At 41.6% G+C, this 23,714-nt stretch overlaps 1 protein-coding gene across 1 annotated transcript; it reads left to right on the forward strand.

The window, feature by feature from the left end:
* Positions 1 to 1,730: 1,730 nt before the first annotated feature.
* On the forward strand, positions 1,731 to 21,702 carry cluha (clustered mitochondria (cluA/CLU1) homolog a; the record flags this gene model as incomplete). Its single annotated transcript, XM_083886301.1, has 27 exons — positions 1,731 to 1,986; positions 7,432 to 7,625; positions 7,767 to 7,938; positions 9,572 to 9,715; positions 9,795 to 9,922; positions 10,061 to 10,215; positions 11,013 to 11,138; positions 11,388 to 11,535; positions 11,633 to 11,725; positions 12,079 to 12,513; positions 14,365 to 14,624; positions 14,711 to 15,102; positions 15,827 to 15,928; positions 16,196 to 16,296; positions 16,402 to 16,554; positions 16,641 to 16,703; positions 16,799 to 17,043; positions 17,165 to 17,249; positions 17,353 to 17,506; positions 18,384 to 18,523; positions 18,625 to 18,705; positions 19,027 to 19,152; positions 19,248 to 19,369; positions 19,458 to 19,551; positions 19,651 to 19,785; positions 19,902 to 19,975; positions 21,576 to 21,702. The coding sequence occupies exons 1-27, from the start codon at positions 1,860 to 1,862 to the stop codon at positions 21,700 to 21,702; spliced, it is 4,176 nt and encodes a 1,391-aa protein (XP_083742427.1). The 5' UTR covers positions 1,731 to 1,859.
* Positions 21,703 to 23,714: the final 2,012 nt, after the last annotated feature.

Below are 23,714 nucleotides of genomic sequence, written 5' to 3' on the forward strand. Positions count from 1 at the left end.
TTATTAATAATAACAATAATAATAATAATAATAATGATGCATTTCTTTATTAGTATTTCAACTAAAGTAGAGTAACATCTTCACCACTTGATTTTATTTCTGCATTTCACAGCTTGAACTCCACTCAGACATGGCAAGGATCATTTACTCACACCCACAGAGAATGTCTTCCATCTTTATATATGACCGTATAATAACTCTAATCCTCATAATTAACATGCTAACAAATGTCAACAGCCACATGCTATATATTTTTTCTTCTTCTCAAAGTAGAGATGTGTACGTTTATGGAGCATCCTGCAGAAACATTTCACTGGACTGTGTATGGCGCCATGAAACATCTCGTTTGACATGTTATGTGTGGGTTCTAGCAATAATGCTGCGTGGTGCCCAACGTGAAAGGTGTTGCTCTGGGTCTTTGTGGTTTTTGGTCCTTTGGTAAATATCACCTACTGACTATTACCGCATCTACTGTGTTTGCTTCCTGTAGTGATCTACTACACATTACTGAAATAAAATGAAAGGTTGTCTAGTCTGCTGCCTCGTTATTGTAATGCCTTGCTCGGGGGCGACCCGGCCCTTGGCCCGTCCCGTGGTTGAACCAGCAACTTTCCGGTTATGAGCCCAATTCCTTTCCCTTTGGACATGGGCTGCCATTAAATGATTTATGTTTATATAGATATAGATTTGGATCTTTTGCATTTGTCGTACTGCAGTTATTTTAATGTACGTGGTTGGATTGTTTGACTTAATTTTGTTCAAGCAGCTGAATTTATACATATGATGCAACAATTAAAAAAAAGATACTATATCGAAGTAACACATGATTTGTGATAATGAAGACACATTTAATTTTAAAATAGAGTTCCTTAAAGGTGCCATATGTAAGAATGTGGCCAAAAACAGTTACTACATTCAAATTCAAAATACCGAGGTCTTTTAGATTTCGTTTTCTGACGTAACTGGCAACCCGTGGTTGCTCGGCAGCTGAGACTCTACTTTGGCGCCACATGCCAAAACATGATTTCAAAACATAAACATGATTTGCAGTCTGCAAAATATTTTTTTTAATGCAAATATTTTGTCTGCACTGTTGTTGTTGGTGAGTTCAGTTTGTTATATGAATATTATTCCTGAGTCTCTGTGACATATTAGGAGGATTTTATGGCCAGTTGCTTTAGATTTATTACATAATGCACCTTTAACATTCATTCAGAATACAGCAGTCATTAAATAAGCAAAACATATTCAAGACACTGTAACATGCTGCCTCCTGTCAAGTGTAGTTCATTGTTTAGAAATGCTTCAAGTCCATAGTGTTTCTGTGTTAGAGATGAATGGATTTTTCTATATTTGACAAAGAACATAATGAACTTGCAGAGGGGGGGCTGATGACACCAGGGTCAAGATGTCAAAAGTCCTGTCAATTCATCTTCTATTTGTGATGTCTGTAAGTGTAACAATGCTCTTTGTCTGTCCACTCAGTAGTAAGTGTATCTTCCTATCGCACAACTCCAAAACATGACATCCAAATGAGTTTGGGAAAATAATGCACATTTGTCAGGTGTGGCTTTCCGTAGCGCTACGTGTGGTGGGTGGGGAAGTGCAACGCAAAGGCAAAGAGGTCAAGAGGAGGGATGAGAGAACCACGTGTGATCACCACCATGTACAGCACTGTCCTTCCTCTGTAGACTTGTTTTTGTAAGCTCGTACCCTTCGCATGTAGCCAGCGAGCACGCATCAGCCGGAGAAGCAAGCGGGGTCATTTCTTTTGTTGTTGTTGCATTTCTTGAACAGACTCTCGCACATTCAAGCAAAAACCGCTGGAGGGTTTTCTGCGGCTACACTGACTGCCGACCATGGTGAGCAAGACAGATGACATCCCGGCGTCAGTGCCTGACTGTAATCCGGTCGATCTTGCGGAGGAAGCCGAGGATGGAGCTCGGGAAACCAGCAAGATGCCTCTGAAGAATTCCTGCGACTGTGGTAAGACAAGAAGCAACCACTTCTTCATATCGGCTGTTGTTTTTATTACACTACACATACTTAATAGTTGACAACCACACTGCATACTAATGCAGACACTTGCAGCTAATCCTGACAACACATTTGTGCATCAGCACTGTGGGTGATTTGTGTTTTTGGAGCTTCTAAAGAGTGACATTCATCTCCATGCTTTGCTCTGACACTCAGAAAGTCACCAGACCCGATGTAATGCTGTGTGGGGTTGACCCCGTCATTATTTTCCCTTCCATCTCCTTCCAACCCTAACCCTTTTTAAAGGTCCCCTTTATAGCTAGCATTGTATGCTAGTTTACGTAATAATCCGATCTGTTTCTCGTGTGCTATTGTCAAGCGAGCATCATCCTCGTCATTGACACACATGTATATGTGGGACATAGACGTTAGCATGTAGTCAAACCAGGCTAATTCAAGTGAGTGAGCCGGCATGCTAACATTAGCACCCCACTGTTAGCACACAGCTAGCTAGCCCACTAACTAGCAGAGTAGCCACCCCTGGCTCTGTTAACTGTATGTTGCGCTGGTGCGCACGGACAGAACTGACTGGTGTTTTATCGGGTAAAATGAAAGGTAACGGCGGGACACGTCGGTCGGTGAGTTAGCATGAAGCTGCAGCTGCTGGAGCCGCACAGACTCACATGTTGCTGCGTGAGTGAGAGCGTTACACGGAACTGAAGGTCACCTTCAGTGGAGCTGCTCACTACCAGCATGAATACAGGGGGGTTCGTATAACCGGTGTATTTATATAAACGGATGTTTGTACACCAGACGGTTAAGAAACACGTTGTTGCTTTATTGTATCGTATTTAAAGTACACTTAAGGAGATGTCGGGTTAATGAAGCGCATGACTTGGAGTAATAACCCCTAACCGTCCGCTCTCGTCTCCCTACTGGGGGAGATGTAATCGGAGCGTCTCTCCTCGACCGGGAAGCGGAAGCCGGTTGTTGTAGAAAAAAAGTCTCGATAGTGCACGTCTGGTGTTTGAGAGGAAAGGTTACGCTCATGATACATGCAGTCGTGTGAGCCGGTGAGTACCGCCGAAATATACACGTTGTTGTGAAGCAGCAGGTTAATAGCGAGTTGAGTGGTGACAACCGGTGGAGTGAACCTTAAACAACTTGTGGAGCAGCACAGGACACTGCAGTCCGTCTGTCCGTGTGTGTGTGTGTGTGTGTGTGTGTGTGTGCGTGTGTCTCACATGTGAGACTGTCACTCGTCTCCTCCTCCCTGGTGTCTAACTCGGCTGGTATTCAATGAAAAATTGTGATCAGTCCAGATTGAGAACATATTCTTATTCCAAAGTCCAAAACCTCTAAATGTTTTAGTTAGTGAAAATGGAACATTAACCATGTGCGTCTGCAGTTAGCCACTGAATGAAATGCAATGATAATGTAACTGTATTTTTCTCGGGTTTTCACATTGAACTGGAAGGATTGAAAATACATATATTAAAAAAAAACAAAAAACATATGTCGTGTGTATGGCAGTTGAGAAACATGTCTGTCAGACCAAATGAGCAAACATTTGTTTCAAATCAGTCAATATTGATGTTTTTTGTATTACATTTCAGATGACTTAAAAGTGAGGCTTCCTCTTGTTTGAGAGCAGCTAAACATTCACAGCAGTAATGAATCGTATTATTACTATTACTAATAGTGCCTGTTGTCAGTCAGCCATCACATCCTCTCCTTCATTATACACTCTCTTACCGGCCACTTTATTATGTACACAGGATGCCTTTTGTGTTTTCAGAGATCCTCTTCGTCAAAACTTACTGTTACTGTTGGCTTTCTGTCATCTTGAACCATTGTCCTGTGCATCAACATGACATTTACTCCCAGAGAACTCACTGGACATTTTCTGGACCATTTTCTGTAAACCACAGAGATGGGTTGAGTATGAAAATCTTAATATAGAGCAGCCATTTCTGGAAAAGTCAGATGGCCCATCTGGCACCAACAACCATGTCACTAAATGTGTAATTCATTTGTACTGGATACATGCTTTTAATAAGCAGTTCTGCAGGTATATCTCATAAAGGTAAACATATGCAGCAGGAATGTAAGCCTACTGACAGTTCAGCATTTTCTAAATATGCCACGCTGATGTTTATGGTCCAAATGAATCTTCAAGACTCATGAGTACAAGCTCAGTAAAACATGCAACCACTGCCTGCTTCCCCCCCTGCTTGGCTACTCTATGTCCAAATGCAAGCCCCTGATGCTAGACACGACTGAAATGGCGATGGATTATAGTTAACTATTAGTCTAAGTACCTGATGCCCATCAAATTTTCAGGTCATTTCGAGTGAAGTTGCTTGATAAGTTCGAGGAGCAGACATTTGGTCCCACATGATTGTGTGAAAATGTACTAACACATTCTTATCACGTTTTCTTCACTGCTCGAGTTATTGCATCACTCTTTGCCGGCAGCTTGGTTAGTTAGTGATTTTAATAGCAGTTTCAAATGCAGTTTATTTATTTTCTATTTTGTGATTGCATAAGCATGACTCGGGAGTCTCTGTGTGTCCAGCAGGAAGTTGCATTCTTGTGATGCAGAGTGGTGGTTGTCAATGTTGTTGTTGTTGTTGTTTTCAGGGTTGTCTGGCTGGCTGGTTAATGTTGCCATGGCAGCAGTCAGGGTCTCCATGTCAAGGGCTGCACAGTTGTGAGATGGCTGTGCTGCTGGGTTTGTCTTTTTTGATTTTGTTGTCGCCAAGAGAAGTGGTCTGATGATAAACTGAATATTTATCCGAAACATCATCTCTTAAAGTCGCCTGACTCCCAGAAAGGTCCAATCTGAGGGAATAAATTCACAGTGTGAACATTTTACATTTCTCATTGTTTTTATCCATTTGTCTATTATTCTTGAACTCAACATAGCAGTGAGCTGGTCTATGACAACAGGTGTGTGGTTGTATTGGTGTCAAGATGGGGGAGGGTGGGGGTCACTGCTTCATGGTTTTGTTGGTATGCTTTAGATGGAGCTTGTTTGTTCCTGTTGCAGCCCTGCTGAAAATGACTGACAATTAACTTTCTAGTAAAATATAACTGTTTTTAAACAAACTCACATTCTCACCCTTGTAGCATTTAATCTCACAAATAGTTTTTATTTATAATTGATATGAATGAATCTAATTCTGTAATATTTAGGTGGTTTGTTTGCATTCCAATGCTGCAAATACTGCCCCTTTTTTTTTAAAACCACTTGTTTTTCTGTATCTGATCAGAAGCCAGGTGTAGATGATCATCTGTTTTTTGCAAGATAGCGGCTAATGTAGTGAAGTCCTACCTGGGGATTAGAACCAAGGTTTTATTAGCATCAGGAACACATCGAAAGCTCATGTTGAAGTCCATTTCCAATGATGTACAAATCACATTACTATTCTGATAAATGGACTTAAATTGGAAGCGTCCCTGAACACTTTGCTATTCTTTTCAGTTCCCGGAGCAGTCGAGTAAAATTCTGAATCACTCCTGTTTCGTCACTTCTCTTTGTGTGGTGCACATGGACATGAGCAAGCAGAGACCTGTGTGCTCATTTGTGACTGTGCAGAACGACTAAATGAAGCAAAAGTATTGGGTTACATCCAAGCAGTGGTGAAAATTCTCTTTGTGATGCTAAAAAGGTCTCACTACACAATCTTTTGATAAATTATAGTGGGCACATTTTCATTCAGCAGATTAAACAATGACATTTTAGGATGGGGGGGTGGGGTGGGTCTTGAAAGAGACCAACTTCTGTCCTCACGTTGACACTCAACACCAGCTTCAGCCTCGTCTGTTTGGTGATACTGAGCTTGTGTTTCTGCTCTGTAGCCTCTGCATGTGTTTGTTGTTTTAAGAGTGTAGCCTGTTGCTCTCCTCTCCAGTGCTTCTGACCCTGCATGCCACCATTTTAGCACACTCATTCCCACACGGGGTCGTAGTCCAGCTCTGACGCCACACCCCTCCCTCCCCCTGGGCCCTTCTAGTCTTCAGTAACCCTGACATTGTGTTACCCTTGATAAGTGAGTAAGGACACAACACGCCGACTGCCAGCAGTTGTGCTCCACCGAGAGAAAACGGTTGTCTGACATCCAGATTACAGTACTCGCCCCTGCACCAACAACTGTTGTTCATGTTGTACTTTCTCTCATCTAAACTATACGAGTGAAATATTCATTTCACAGGGATCATAATTAAAATTAGGTGAGCCTGTCCTTTATTATTTAATAACAAAAAAACAAACATTTCATGGATTGAACATCTGATACAGCAGTAACATATACAACAGGATTATCCGTTTATCATCAATTATTCAATTATCCGTGTTTCTGCTCCAGCCAAACCTGTGAGACAGACTTAAGGTGATGTTTCTCCATCAGACATCATTTTTTTTTTTTTTTTTTTTTAATCACAGGACAAGTCTCCACTCCACAAGAAGGCAAATGACAAACTCCAGTGCATTAGAGCTAGTGAAAGTAATGCAGTGTTTACAGCATGTTGAGCTAAGAGGAGCAGCTAATGAAATTTATTCAACACCCCTGGTAAATTTAAGCACATCGGCAAATACACACGCAGCTTGTCGTTGATGACACATGAAGTATTTTATGCACCAATAATGAAGTAGTTATTAAGCTACAACATCATTGCAACTATTGCTTAAACATTTTTCAGTTTTGTATCTTTTTAATGCAATCACGACTTATCACATAAACTGAGCAACCTTTAAAATAAAAAAAATAAAAAAAATTGTATATATATAATCCAGTATTCATCAAGTAACAACCTTGAGTTACTACCAGAGTGGTTGCTGTCCATGCAAGTGACCATTATAAAACTTGCAGTGTTACAGCTGTACTGTTTTTGAGCCGATTGCTTTTTGAAATGTATACGATTTTTCTTTTCACACAAAGTTTCATATACAGTTACATTTCTATTTTGTGTGTTTTGCAGCATCAGCATTTTTAAGGGTTAGTGTTGGCATTTAATTTAAATTGAATGCAGCACCAATGCAGCACTGGAATTAACGGTACTTTTTGTTTTGTTGCCTATAATAATAACCCATTCATAAATATTTCATTAGGTCAGTGGAAAAGCTGTTCAGCCTCTGAGTACATGTGCTTTGTTTGTGATGTGGCTGCCTGGCAGCGTCTCTTTGTTTATGTGGTTGAACCATTTTTTTTCCTTGACAGGATCACTTGCATGTCTGTTCCCTGTTGCTCAGATTATTGACCATTGCCGCTGTGCGGTTGTCACTTGCACAGAACATGTTGTAGAGTTGTGTGAAAAGGCAATTTAAACCCGTGCTCAGTGGTAAAAGAATAAGAAAGAATATTTGTCTGCTGTGCTAAAATCTGAGTGACTCCCATCTCAGGATTTGAATGTCTCCTAATTCCCCAGTGACTTGTGTCTCTTCTCCTGCAGGACACGGTACAGATTCAGCCATGGTGAATGGGGACGGGGCTCATGAGCACACAGAGGAGGCACAATCAAAGCAGGATGGAACCACAGAGGTGGACGAAGGAGAGGATTCCAACGAGCAGGAGGTGATCGTGATCCAGGACACAGGATTCACTGTGAAGATCCAGGCTCCCGGAATAGATTCATTCGACCTGCAGGTAAACGTTGAGAGTGAATGTCATTATAAAAGGCAGTGTGCAGTGGCTTGGTGTCAGATAGACTTCTGATCATGTGGCGACTCTGCAATAATCGGCTCTCTTTTCTTTCTTTAATCTCCGCTTTTCTCTCGCCTCCATCAGGTATCTCCCCAAGAAATGGTACAAGAAATCCACCAGGTGTTGATAGACCGCGAGGACACCTGCCATCGCACCTGCTTCTCCCTGCAGCTCGATGGAAATGTGCTGGACAACTTTGCTGACCTCAAGTCCTTTGAAGGCCTGCAGGAGGGTTCGCTGTTGAAAGTTGTTGAAGGTCAGGCTCAGAGGCCTTTCTGTGATTTGTTGTTTTCTCGGCACAAAAAGAGCCGGTAAAAGCAGAGGTGTTATGTCTTTTATGACTTCATTGTTTAGGCAGGTATGCAAAGCATGCTACTTGTATAAAATATGCACAATCAAGTCTTTGTTTTGTATCAGTTTTACACATCAGTTTCAACCATGTAATGTAGTAACCATCAGCTAGGCAGCTTTTGTTCACATGTCGGAGAGCTTATGCTGCACATGAAGCTACAGAGCAGAGTGTAACATCTGTGCTTGAAGCTAAACATTTTTTACCTCGGCTTAGACGATCTGACTAAATATGCGGTGAAATCATATTTAATTTATGACAAGTGCAACCTGACAAACCTGATTTAAGGTTTCAAATTCCAACACACAGGGAATGTCATGTTTGAAACTGTCATCCGTTCAGTACATACCTTTTATTGTCCCTCAGGGGTGAAATTTGGTTTGCAGCAGTGGTTAAAAAAACGAAAAAGATGGAACACAAACCACAGGAAGTGTTCCGTTAGATATTTCCACTGAAATATCAGCTACAATAAAAAGAAATAAGCAAAATGATACAATGCTGCTTAAAGTGTCACAGAGGATTTGGCTGAGATTAGAACACTGGAGAGATGGTTGCTGGAAATGGGCCTCTATACACCTATGTACATTTTCGATTAAAAACCAGACGTTTGCAGCTAGAATAGTCGTTTACCACATTAATAATATATAGAGTGTATTTCTGATTCATTTAATGTTAATGTCATTGAAAAAAAGGTTTTTCTTCAAAAATAAGGAGACAGTGAAGCAAATTTCTTTGAGTATATTAAATGTAATTTGTGAGCCTTTTAGCTTTCATATCCATATAAACCAATGGATTAATTAAAAGTCAATTTATAAACTGTTGTTTCTACAAAATGAATAAGTGACAAGACTTTTGTCATGGACTGTATATTGCACTTTGCCCGAGGCAGCCTGTACCTCTGACCTGAAGAGAGTGAAACTAATTTCTCCAATAGATGATGGTCATCGCTGGCTAAAATCGACCTTACTCACAAATTGTCTCTTCCAAATTTCTGACATAGATAGATGAGAGGTTACTATACCACGAGATGAGGTTCAAGGGTAAAATAGACTCACCGAATGACCTGTAAAATAAAACCATCAGTCTTTGTTAAAAAACAAAAGTACGGTCTGCAGATTGCAGTTTTAAGTTCTTGTCCACAACTGTACCCAAGGACTTGTAAAAGTCCATACTCTCAAGAGATGTGCCCTTGATTTTATTTGGGACAGCAGAATGGGAGGTTTTTCCAAAAAATATTGGCCTTGTCTTTGGTTTTGATGGCATTGAACTTCAGGAAGTGGAAGCGTAATCCACCACTGAACCATGGTGAACCTGTCCATCCTGTAGCAGACTAATTAAGCAGTGTCATCTGCAAACATCGTGCAGATGTAGACAGAAAGTATTATTTAATAATAACTTCAAGGGATTACTTTTTTTATTCTGCTAGCAAACACTGAACATAGTCATAGTTTCCACAAAGGAGCATTTGCCTGATCTGTAACTTGTCAAACAGCACTGTCCCACCTTGTAACCGCTTGGTTTTTGCATCTCACCGTTGCAGAACCGTACACCGTGCGCGAAGCTCGCATCCACGTGCGTCACATCAGAGACCTGCTGAAAAGTCTGGATCCGTCGGACGCTTACAACGGAGTGGACTGCAACTCCCTCTCCTTCCTCAGCATCTTCACTGATGGAGACCTCGGAGGTATAACACTTTACAATGACGTTTGTAGATGTTTGGGGTGAGGGGTCTTGACTTATCGCCCATTACCTAATGTTTGCAGATAGCGGTAAACGAAAGAAAAAGGGCAGCGATCTGGAGCAGATTGACTGCACCCCTCCAGAGCACATCCTGCCTGGCAGCAAGGACCGTCCCCTGGTACCCCTCCAGCCACAGAACAAGGACTGGAAGGTGAGAAGCAGCCTAGCCTATAATTTTTTTTTTTAAATAACTGAATGCTTAGCAAAAATAAAACAACCTAAGAGCTAATTCCCAATCGCTAAAAGGATGATGAATGAAAGTGACTGATGGTTTAAATATACTCGACAGCCTATGCAGTGCCTGAAGGTCTTGACCATGAGTGGCTGGAACCCTCCGCCTGGAAACCGGAAGATGCACGGCGACCTCATGTACCTGTACATTGTCACTGTGGAGGAACGCCATGTCAGTGTCACTGCCTCTACACGCGGCTTCTACCTCAACCAGTCAGTCAACATTTCATCCTCCGTGTCTTATATCAACCTCACATTTTCTCTGGAGAGGATACTTTACCCTCAGTGTTCAAACCTGGCACAAAGCGGCACCAAACACGCCCCTGTTGTCTACCATTTTGCTTTTAGAAAAAGGGTGCCGAAAATGGATAAGCGCACAATCTCAATGCCCCTGCTGCTTGAGAGTTAGACCATGCACTTAGTTTGACACTGTTCCTCAGTATTTACAACTAAAGACACCCATCAGCTTAGGTTGGATAAATCTGCCACCATTCAAACCTCAATCATTGTACAGTACAAGAGCGGCTGATGTGAGGAAAGTTATGCCGGACATTTGGAGGATTGAGTTTCTCTCAGATGTACAACATAAAGGAAACAAAGGATGTTCTTTCTTTTAAATGGGAGGATGACGTGTGAAATGGCGATAGACGCACAAGCACGATCTAATTTTGGATGCAAGCAAAAGCCGAGCAGTCAAATTAATTGGATGTAATTGGATTACACAGGACTGTAGGATTGCTGTAAAGCTTGGAGAAGGATTGACGTAATGTTTCTAAAAATTTAATAATACTACATGGAGCATATGGGAATACAACTTTTACATTTTGAACAACTAGAAGCTAAACCTTAAACAAGACTCATTCAAAAGTTATTGTGCCAAGGCAATACTTGGCAATTTGTAGACCTCACAGCTTGCGAACCATATTGCAGCCAACCACCTCATGCTCTTGTGTTTTCACTTCTATTCAGTCTTGTTACATTGATGTGTGTTTTTTATGTATATTCTTTAGATCAACTACCTACACCTTCAACCCCAAACCAGCCAATCCCAGTTTTCTGAGCCATTCTCTGGTGGAGCTGCTGAGCCAGATTAGCCCTGCCTTCAAGAAGAACTTCACTGCCATGCAGAAGAAAAGGTGAACACCAGTCTTTGCCTGCAAACTGAACGACTAAATTTAACCTCTGTCAACTTCTGATTCTTACTCGGTTTGATATTTACCAGTTTCTTTTAGTGCTGTTAAATTTCTTATGATATTTACATTTTTCCTATTCCGCAAGACTCTGCTGCACCGCTCCCTCTCTTGAGGGAGATTCTTGAAATGTGATACAAACTAAGGGCATGAAAGTGACGTATTTGTTTGTCTTGTGCTGTGTTTTTGCTCCAGGGTCCAGAGACACCCGTTTGAAAGGATAGCTACGCCTTTCCAGGTTTACAGCTGGACAGCTCCTCAGGTTGACCATGCCATGGACTGTGTTCGCGCTGAGGATGCCTACACCTCTCGTCTGGGTTATGAGGAGCATATACCTGGACAGGTGGGTGCACTGGTACACGACAGGACTCCAGGCAGGTAAATACTTTTTTTTGACATTGTTAAAAAAAAAAGTTGTGTTTTCGCTTAAATGATTCTAGACTCGAGATTGGAATGAGGAGCTGCAGACGACCAGAGAGCTTCCACGGAAGAACCTGCCTGAACGGCTGCTGAGGGAGCGAGCCATATTCAAGGTACTGTTTCCCCTTTCAGGCCTTTGTTTTAACATAATTTTTTACCAATTGTTTTTGTATGTTTGTTTATTTATTTTTTTAGCAGAGCCTATATCCTGAATATTTATCTGTAACATTCTGAAGAGGTTGCTTTTTGCTGGTTAACCCCTCTGTCCAATTATCCATTTTCTCCAGAGTAAGATTGTGGTTAATGATTAATTGAAGTTAGGAATCATTATGTTCAGGTAGTAAGGAGTAACAGAAATATCCGATAAAGGTCAATAATTCATGCAAATATTAAAGTATTTCATGAATAATCCATTACAATTTTTCGGTTGTTTACTCCTTGGAAAGTAATCCTGCTTCTTCTGCAGGTCCACAGTGACTTTGCAGCTGCTGCCACTCGAGGTTCAATGGCAGTAATTGATGGCAATGTAATGGCGATCAACCCCGGAGAGGAAACGCGCATGCAGATGTTCATTTGGAACAACATCTTCTTCAGTCTCGGCTTCGACGTGCGGGACCACTATCGCGAGCTGGGCGGAGATGCTGCTGCCCACGCGGCGCCCACCAATGACTTGAATGGAGTACGAGCTTACGGCGCGGTGGACGTGGAGGGTCTCTACACCCTCGGGACAGTAGTGGTGGACTACAGAGGATACCGTGTTACTGCCCAGTCCATCATCCCTGGCATCCTGGAGCGCGAGCAGGAGCAGAGTGTCATCTACGGCTCCATTGACTTTGGAAAGACTGTTGTCTCCCACAGCAAATATCTGGAGCTGCTGGAGAAGACCAGCAGGCCACTCAAGGTCAGTGGCACGACAGTTATTTTTCACTTGTGGATAATCCATCAGCTTTTTTTAAGTGTGCAGTGTATAGATAAGAACATCCGAATAAAAATAGGCAAATTACAAAAAAAAAATTGTTGAAACGACCATACATCATCAGCTTTTGTCATTATAGTGTTATCCTTTTGTGGTGTCATGGACTTTGGTGCCACCTACTGTTTATCTCACTGAACACCCAATATTTTTTTTTTTTTTTAGTAAGTCTGAAGATTTGGTCAAATTTTGTGTTGGACATATTTTGCCGTACCAGTGAAGTATTGAATTTGGGTGTTTCAATCAGGATTTGGGCTCGGTCTCAACACTTGGGCATACCAAGACAGCTTCCATAGTGATATGCTTCCAAATATGGCCAGCCATGGCAAAACCGGTCACACGGCTACCGAGGGACATTTTGAGTTATTTACAGATTCTGAAAGTGTGATTTCTAAGCTTTCCAACACATGCAAATCGGATAATATTTGAAGAAGATATGGCCATTTGAATGTTGGCACTCGTCAAACTGTTTTAGGGAGAATTTTAGCCTCAAAGATTTACACCTTCTGGGAGCCAAGAGACAGAATCATCCCATTTACCTAGCACAAATACATTGAAGTGGCTAAATTAACCACGTTCATGAAAACTCACCCATAAGAAGATAGAGCGGTGCTGGCGTCACGTCATCATCCCAGACAACTACTGTGTCTGTCCTGCTCTCTTTCAGCCGCTGAATAATTCATCCGTTTGTTGTTTTTGTGACGATGAAGTCTGCTAACATTTCTGCTAACACGGTAGCATAAAGATCGCTAGCTTAAAATGCTAACGAGTCCACTTGCATAGCAGAAGTGAGATCTGTCTCTGACTTTGTTAAGAAGTAGCATACAGGTTCTGACGATCAGTTACAGATGAAGACAAACAAATAAAAGATTAGCTATATACAAGAAGTGCTTTGGTCAACAAAGCTTTGATGACGACTGCTTTGATGACAATCGCGCTTTGATTTCGCACCGCACACGCTTAATAACTGCTAGAAAGTGCTACACTCCCTCTCTGTGTGTGCATATTAAGTAGCCATGTGTATTCTCTGTGACTGTCAGCTGATTGGCTGAAAAAAAGCAGCATAGACCTATTTTAACACAGATTTTTAAGACCAATTAATTAATTTTTAAGGCTTTGAGTTTAACACACGTGCTTTACAGAATGAATGGGCACAAATTCACATAGGAACACTTCAGAATTATGAGGAAAGTCTTCCAAGAAGTGTGGAAGTTATTTTTTTATAGCTGCAAAAGTGCAACCAACGGCACGATAACGTTAACGCATGACGCATTTCCATGACGATCACTCCCGATGAAATGAGTCTCTAAAGTAACGCTAAACTTTAAAAACGGAGGCAAACATACACAGTACACGGGTACGCTGATTATTTATAGCGCTGCTCTTTTCGTTTAATAAACGGACCGATATTGTCCGACTGAAGGCGCGCTAACGGTGCTAAAGGAGCTAACGGAGCTAACTGGTAAATGGTGCCACGGCATGTAAACATGACGCCACACGCGTCTTTTTCTGGTCAGTCATCATGGAAACACGTCATGCGTTAATGTGCGTTAAATTGAACGCACATTTACATGCCCAGCGCTAATTTAGATACTTTATTACAGTCACTGTTGATGTAATGGTCAGGCATCTGAATTCCTTTTGTCCATATAGTGTGTGTGAATGCAAACATGACAATTTTACAGTACATTGTTCAGCTTCTGTGTTGAAGGATATATCATGTCTTAGTCCTGTACTAACTACTAACAAGATGTTCATTTCACCGGGTGTAAATCGTAGGTTCAAAGACACAACGTACTAAATGAGAAGAACGACGCGGTGGAACTGTGCTCCTCCGTCGAGTGCAAAGGCATAATTGGAAACGATGGCCGACACTACATCCTGGACCTTCTGCGTACGTTCCCTCCTGACCTCAATTTCCTGCCTGTTGATGGAGAAGAGCTGCCCCCAGAGAGCAAGCACCAAGGCTTCCCCCGTCAGCATCGCCACCGTCTGGCGTGTCTACGCCAAGAACTCATCGAAGCCTTTGTTGAGCACAGGTATGTTTACACAATCCTATTTCCACCTTCACATGAAGAGTTTCTACAACTTATACATCAATATGTGGTGTCTGTCCCCCCTCCAGATATCTTCTATTTATGAAGATGGCAGCACTGCAGCTCATGCAACAGAAAGCAAACAAGGAAGCAAAGACTGATCTCCCTGCCATCACAGAAACCTCCACAGATAACGGTGCCGATGCAAGCCAGACACAAACCACTGCATCTGATTCTTCCAACGCCACAGACCTCTCCACAGAGAGCACAAACCAGACAGACAACAGCGCCTCTGCTGGTGCAGGTGATGACGACAACTCCTCAAAACCCACCACAAACGGGGTTCTAGACTCTTCGGTCACTCAGAATGGAGACTGCAAGAACCCACTGGAGGGTAAGGAACTTGAGGAAAGTATTCCAGGATTAGCTCAGGCCAAAGAGCTGGCGGAGACCTTAGTTTCTGAAGATGGATCTGGTATTGGTACGTCCCAAAAAAAACAAAAAAAAAACAAAAAGGCAGAGCCAGGACAATGCAGGGAGAGCTACTCTGGTGGATAATTGCATTGTAAAAAGTAATCTATTCTACGTACGTCTGTAGTGTTAGAGGTAGAGCATGAAAGTACCAACCACTGGCTCATAGTGGCTTCTTTCCACCTGGCTACCTGTCCCTGCTCAGTCCTGAGCCTGCAGTAAAGGGGGGTATTTGTTCACAATCAAGAACAAATTGGTTGCGGTGTCCATTAATCCAAATCAGATCAGAGTTTTGAATGCAAAAAATAATCAGCACTCCGTTGATCCTAGAGTGCGGTAATCTGCTTGTCCAACACACTTACCTAATCTGTAGTCTGTATCCTTAACAGCTTTGAAATGGTGGGAGTTTTTTTTCTTCCAAAAGTCAAATCTACAGCAGCTCAAACTAATGGTCACTATTTTGTTCTGGGATGAATCTGAAAAAAATAAATGGATTTAAATAATCATTGTAACTGTACTGCGGTAGAGTGATCGTACAGCATTGGTATGACAGATTGAACCAAATCTCCAAATTTGCAGCCATTGCTTTCCTGGTTCCTCATAATTGACTGATCAGAGCAGCTGTAAGAAGTGGCTTATGGACTTAAATTGAACTGTTACCTTCGATGTGTGTGTGTGTGTGTACGTCACCATGACTAAATAATATTTGCGTCTTTAATCCTGATCGCAAACAGATCCCAAAAGCCGCGAGGTTGTCCTCAACGCTTGCAAGGCCGTGGGCTCCATCAGCAACACGTCCTTCGACATTCGCTTCAACCCTGACATCTTCTCCCCAGGTGAGCACGACAAATGATAGGTACTTTATACATTAACAAGAACTTCAGTGTTGGACAATGGGTCTATTTAATAGGATATCCGCTGAAGAGGGCCGCTGAAAAGTGTTTAGCTTTTTAATCCAAAGTAACACAATTATTTGAAGACAAACCCTGAAATAAGACGAACACCTCCGTACCAAATGAAAAGGCTGACGTAAAATTTCTTTATTCCAAAAATCAAATACAATATAGTGTATATAATACCAAATGTCCTCTGTGTTTGAACAGGAGTGCGTTTCCCTGACGACAGTGCAAATGATGTTCAGAAGCAGAAGCAGCTACTTAAAGACGCTGCTGCTTTCCTGGTGTCCTGTCAGGTCCCATCACTGGTCAGTCATGTCCTCTTCCACAGGGCAGCTCATGTATTGGTTGATTTTTCTCCAGGTTGTTAACACTTGTGTTTGTGTGTGTGTGTGTGTGTGCTGTATGAGCAGGTTAAAGACTGTTTGGACCACAGTGCTCTGCCTATGGATGGAGCCACATTCACAGACGCCCTCCACCAGAGAGGCATCAATGTTCGGTATTTGGGCACCGTTCTGCAGTTTGTGGACAAAACGCCTGCTAAAGCACAGCTGGAGCACATCTATGTGAGCGAATCCCCCAAACCTAACCATAAAGACACAGGTGTTCCTTGTCTTTATTCATTTTTGATTTGTTTGTACCCTTATTTCAGAGAATAGGAATCACTGAGCTGATCACAAGATGTGCTAAACATATCTTCAAGACGTACCTCCAGGTTCGTGAGGCTGGACTTGCTTAATCCAACATTCTGGGAAGACGAACCTACCGTTTTTGTAATCTGTGTCGTCCTCGTTTTTTGTCTCCATTCAGGGTGTAGAGTTGTCTGCCCTCTCTGCCGCTGTAAGTCATTTCCTGAACTGTTTCCTGAGCTCTTTCCCTGACGCTGTCGCTCACCTGCCTCCTGATGAGCTGGTGTCCCGTCGCAAAAACCGTAAGCGACGCATCCGGGTCCCCGGTGGTGGGGACAACACGGCGTGGGCCAGCCTGACGCCCAGTGAGCTGTGGAAGAACATTGCCACTGAAGCCCAGAGCTATTATCACTTCACTATACAATGGTGAGCAGCGCCCCTTTTTGTGTTACTTTAAAACAAGTGTTTGAAGCTGGACAAGGATCTTGTTTTGCGTGTGTGCGTGTGTGTGTGTGATATTGGTGACAAATATTTTGTCTCGTCTCAGTGAAAGCGTTGACCAAGTGGTGGAGAAATACAACCTGCTTAAAATCACTCTGCTCAGAGAGATCTCGATCAAAACTGGAATCCAGGTGAAACGATATATATATACATATACATATATATTTTTTAAATACACTATTTTCTTATCACCGATTGACTAAATGGTCCATTGTGTAACCATTTGCCTTGTAGATTCTGATAAAGGAGTACAACTTTGATAGCCGCCACAAGCCTGCCTTCACAGAGGAGGACATCCTGAACATTTTCCCTGTGGTGAAGCACGTAAATCCCAAAGCCTCTGATGCCTTTCACTTCTTCCAGAGCGGCCAGGCCAAAGTACAGCAAGGTGAGACTGAAGTGATTTACTCCAAAGGAGGGAGTTAGTCCGTGCAATTTAAGCCACTTTCATATTTATGAACCTGGTTTAACCAACTAACAAAGGTGATTTGCACCATCCTGTCCCTGTGTTTTTTTTTTTTTCATTTTTCACACTGAGGTGATGGAAACGAACAATAAACCTCATTGACAAGGCTTCGGTGGTTACTAATTTATATGTTCCGACTCTCTTTTCAAACTATCGATCAGTACTGTCCCAATTTATGTCCCAAGATCCATGTCCATGCGAACAACCGGGAGATGAGTGTGTATCGTTGTCTGACACAATGCAGCGTAGGGCTTGGCGATTAATCGATTTTAAATCGCATGCCAAAGATATGGTTCCCATACAGTAGAAAATGCTGCGCATCTGCATGCTGAAAGCGATAGACTCCCCCCCCCCCCCCCCCCCATTACCAATTCATGTTTTATTTAGTGCTGTGCACTAGGTTAATGTCATGTTACGTGCTGTGACACCGTAGTCCAGTTAGCTCCGTTAGCTCCTTTTAGCACCGTTAGCGCGCCTACAGTCGAACTGGAGCAGTCTGTTTATTACGTGAAAATAGCAGCGCTACAAATAACCAGTGTACCTGTGTACTGTGTATGTGTGCTTCTGTTTTTGAAGTTTAGTGTTACTTTAGAGTCTCATTTTAACAATTCGGAGTCACGTAAACCTGGCGTCACGCGCGTCTTTTTCCGGTCAGTTGTCATGGAAACGCGCCATGCGTTGACGCCGTTTGACAGCACTAGTTTTATTTAAATAAAATAATTTAAAATAATTATTTTGTCTTTAGTAGTTTAAAAATAAAATAATAATAATAATAATACATATTTGCTGTCGTTTCTAGGTTTCCTGAAGGAGGGCTGTGAGCTCATCAACGAGGCCCTCAACCTCTTCAACAATGTGTATGGACCCATGCACGTGGAGATCTGTGCTTGCCTGCGCCTGCTGGCACGCCTTAATTACATAATGGGAGATCACGCTGAGGTTGGCATCATTTACTCGTTAACTGTGTCTGGAACTTTTACACAAGTGTTAATGTTTCTTTAATGCTAAATGTGTGTGTGTGTGTGTGTGTTTGCCTACAGGCTCTGAGTAACCAGCAAAAGGCTGTGCTGATGAGTGAAAGAGTCCTCGGCATCGAGCATCCAAACACTATTCAAGAATATGTACGTAATCATGCCAGTCTTTTTAGTTTTTGTAAAGATGTTAATAAATGTAAATGTTCAAATAATGTCAAAATAAATAAGTCGCATACTAGTCCTTTATTAGTAAATCACGTATTAACACCTTATCCTACATAACCTTATTCTACCTCTATTATGACACAAATTAAGAATTTTCCTACATAAGGTGTTAATATGTGCTTAATATTTACCAATAAAGGGCTAGTATGCAACTTGCATCCATGTTAGTAAGTGCCTAGTTAATGGGGAATATGTGTTCCCTAATCTGAAGTGTTACCAAATGTTCTTCTCTCCACTTCATAGATGCACTTGGCTCTGTACTGCTTTGCCAACGGCCAGCTGTCGACCGCCCTGAAGCTGCTTTACCGCGCCCGTTACCTCATGTTGATGGTCTGCGGAGAGGATCACCCAGAGATGGCACTGCTAGATGTGTGTACTTTTTATTTTTATTACTCTTCATGAGGAAGGTAATCTTAATGAATGTTTTACTTAACGCTTCTTGTTCATGGGTCTTTTTCACGTAGAGTAACATTGGGTTGGTGCTGCACGGAGTGATGGAGTACGATTTATCACTGAGATTCTTGGAAAATGCCTTGACTATCAACACAAAGTACCATGGACCCCGGTCCCTCAAAGTGGCCCTCAGGTTGGGACACGTCCATCCTACATAATGGTTCACTTTGACAGTCCGTGATCGTTTATATTACATGTTTTATTTTTTATTTTATTTCCAGCCATCACTTGGTTGCGAGGGTTTACGAGAGCAAGGCAGAGTTCCGCTCTGCACTACAGCACGAGAAGGAGGGCTACACCATCTACAAGAACCAGGTAGAGCCTTCAGGACTCCACACTGCACTCCACACTGCTGCAAGCTGATGATTTGTTCTCATTGATTCATTGAACTCATTATTTTTCCATTTTTCTCAGATGGGCGAGGGACACGAGAAAACCAAGGAGAGCTCCGAGTACCTGAAGTATCTCACCCAGCAGGCCGTGGCGCTGCAGAGAACCATGAACGAGATCTACAAGAACGGCTCCAACGCCAGCATCATGCCTCTCAAGGTGACTGCTCTCTCTCCCTCTCTGTTAGACATGTTTTTGTGTTTTTGTCCGTCTGTCTGTTACAGGTCAAACATTTCACTTTAATGTTGTTTTTTTCCTTCCCTCTGGTTCTCCAGTTCACTGCCCCCAGCATGGCCAGCGTTCTGGAGCAGCTAAACATCATCAACGGCATCATCTTTATACCTCTCAGGTAGGATTTGGAAAAACAGTTGACTCATGGAAAATGTCTTTTATATGTAGTGAATGCACAAAATGTTGGGAAAAACCTGAATCCGAATCATCCATGGTCTACCACCATAGTTCTCAAACTGTGGTACCACCAGAGGAAGATCACGTGTGGTACTTGGAAAATCAGAAATACTGTCAAAACATAATAAATTAAATGATGATAATTAGTCACTTTATTTCTTGCGCCTTCTTAATCTAATTTTGCTATACCAGTGTCTTAAAGGTGCATTACGTAATAAATCTAAATCAACTGGCCATAAAATCCTCCTAATATGTCACAGAGACTTGGGAATAATGTAACAGTACATTTGCATTTAAAAAAAATATTTTGCAGACTGCAAATCATGTTTGTTTTGAAATCATGTTTTGGCATGTGGCGCCACCTACCGCCGTCCAATACCAATCATTGCAGTCAGTAGAGTTTCAGCTGCCGAGCAACCAGTTGCCAGTTACGTCAGAAAACGAAAACCTTAAAGAAGCCGGTATTTTGAATTTGAATGTAGTAACCGTTTTTGGCCACATTCTTACATATGGCGCCTTTAAGTATATGTGAGGAAGAGAACAAATTATCTTATTGGGAGAAAAAATCTGTTTACGCTATTGTATTTTAACATTGGTGATAACGGTGTTGCTTCACAAGCTCAATATTTTCTCAGGTGGTACTTGGTGTGAAATGTTTGATATGTATGTGTGTATATATATATATATATTTCTTTTCTTTTTTTTAAGCTATTGTCTTGACGATTTAAAGCTCCAGTGTTGAACTTTTGGTAATTGCTTTTTTATGCGTGTTTTGTTTAAAGCTGACACAATTACTTGATTAATCGATTACTAAATGAATCATTATCGTTATTTTGATAATCGATTCATTGGTTTGAAGCTTTTTTTTCCTGATTGTTTCAGCTTCTCAAATGTGAATATTTTCTAGATTATTTTCTCCATATAACAAATATCATTTAAAGTGGCAACATCGTCATTTCCAGGTTTGACAAACACTGATAAACGTTTTCTAATATTTTATGGACCAAGTGATTAACCGCATAGAAATAAAACAACAGATTAATCAAGCTCTAGTTTTGTTATTATTTTGTGTACATAAACGATGTAAACGATTAAATCGTTATATCATCGATATAATGATAAAACTATCAAACCTGACTTAGGGAGCATTTGTGTGTATACACCAGCAGTGCGGTGACAGAAACAAACATTTATCCTGTGGAAAAAAACAAAAAACAACCAGGTTTTTTCAGCACTAGAATTCACTTCTGAAAACTTACGTCTTCGATTGTACTCCAAACATACTCCAACAGACGAACCGTCTCCATGTTGCCGTTGTCTCCGCCTGTGTTGATATAAAACAAACTTCTTTTGTGCGGTGTGTTAATGTTGCTGGGCAACAACACGACTGTACTGAAAAACACAGGGAGAGCTGTGGTCATTAACTTATATTTTTAATTCATCCACTACAGTTTTTCGATTGCATTTAATTTGTAAAAGTATTTAGATTTTTAAGCTGTACTTCTGTTTAGCATTGATCCCTTTTTCGTTTTCCTTCTCAGCCAAAAGGATCTGGAGAACCTGAAGGCCGAGGTTCAGAGGCGGCAGCAGCTGCAGGAGCTGGGAAAGGGCGAGGAGCTCACAGAGGACAGCCCGCTGGAACTAGAGGACAAAATTCCTGTCGATTAAACGTATAAAAGTCCTCAACGTACAGCTGCTTTCTGCTAGTAGGGGGGGGAAAGTGGGAGGCTGTTACGACACAGCCATGTCACTTGGGCCCGTGGTTCTGAGAACCGCTCAGTCTAAATCTGTTTTGAAATAAATAAAAAAAAATAGGGGCGGGAGGGATGGGTTAGCACAGTCAAGGCAACAACTTGAATGAACTGTAGGACGATGAATGCAGAGCGGAGTTTCTAACATGGTAGGAGGAGGAGGAGGAGAAAGTACAAACGACAATGAATTAATGTTAATGTGCAATCTTTAAAAAAAACAAAAAAAAAGAGAGAGAAAAATCCTCGGCCCAAGAACCTGGAAATGAAATCACTCGAGGCGTTTGCTGTTTATAAATATGATTATGTATGTTGGAGTGTTTGCAGCCGGGGAGGGAGACCGAGGATGACCATGTCATTGTATACCAGAGCCTTATCCACTGTACCATAATCACCAAGCAATGCTTCTTCTTCTTCTTAACCGCACTATTAGTCCAGGACCTCATGTTGCCCCCCACCCCTCCCTCCCAGGCATTTTGTTCCACTCGCCACCTCCTGGTGCTCTAAACGATGACGCACCGACCCCGTCCTAGAACTCAGGGGAACTTTCTACTGTGCACTAAGACCAGAATACAGTCGGTGAAATTGAGGGATTTTTTTTGTTGCTGTGGGGCTCCAGAATGTAAATTCCCCCTTTTTCTTTTTTTTCTTTTTTGAGCCACTTTTCAGCAGTTGCTCATCCTTCTTACACATCCCCAGTTGTTGATTAATTAAACTGTTCTCTTGTTTGTACTTAACACATCCGAGGTGGGTCGAAGTTGTGACCCATGGTTCCTGAATCTCTAAGCAAGCAAACGATACAGTGACGCATTAGTTAGCTTCCAACTTGATTTTTTTGGTGGAATTCTTTTCTTTTTCTTTTTTTTTTTTTAAGTGATTTCTTTTGTAAAAGTGCACAGGAGAATGAAAAGGGTATTTTAGGCCTGTTATTCATCAGATAATTTAAGCCATGTCTGTTTTATAGAAATGTATAGGTGCAGAAAAAGATGTATAAATCTCTTATCAGATTTAGAACGAGTAATGGAATTGTACTAATGTAAAACTGATTTAAAAACCAACAAACAAAAAAACGTCCACCTTATGCAGTAGATTAAATAATCTATATAGTAGTTGTGTCCAACTTTCTATTTTTACACATTGAAAGAAAAAAATTAATGTGCATGTCTGTTCGTACGCGTGACGGTGTGTTTGTGTAGTCGAAGAGAAGATCCGTTGGCCCGCAGCTGTTGCTGCTTTTGCTGCTGCTGCGTAGTCTGAACAGAGGCGGAGTGAACGTTGGCTTTCCAGATGTTTTATTTTTCTACACACCTGTGTTAACTGATGGACGGCCGACGCCTCTTTCCTCAAACCATTCACGGCCACCAATGTTTTCGATCTGTTCATGCATCGACTGTAAAGAACCGTTGGACAGGTGCTCAACATTGGCAGAAGTGAGTGATTTGTTGTTGCGGGGTGTTTTTTTGTTTTTTGTTTTTTTTTGCTTCTCTTGTTTTTCCACGATAGGGTTAAAATGTCATTTTTCATAATGTAACTGAGACAAACACCAGCCAGGAGTGTCTGTTCATTGAGCGGTATTTATTGCACTTTCTTGAGCTGTTTTGAGTGTCTCGACATTCACCGAACCACTAACCAGTGGACATCAGAAGGGCTGCCTCGAGATCGTGATGTACCAAAAAATAATAATAATAAAAGTCTAAAGGTTTGTTTGCGCTTGTATACATGCAATGTATCCTTTCATGGCAATTTGTTACTTAATTGTTGCCGTGTCTAAATGTAATGTGATTAAAGCAATAGAGAAGATGGTGCTGGATCTGATGACCGGAGAATGCTGTTTTTACTTGATGCATGGACTAATGTCTCAACTGTCTGAATTTTTGGGGGTGATGCAAAAGACACGTTTTTGGAATTATAGCAGGATTGATTTTGGATGAA

Source organism: Microchirus variegatus, assembly GCF_963457635.1.
Source record: "Microchirus variegatus genome assembly, chromosome: 3".
Lineage (NCBI taxonomy): Eukaryota > Metazoa > Chordata > Actinopteri > Pleuronectiformes > Soleidae > Microchirus > Microchirus variegatus.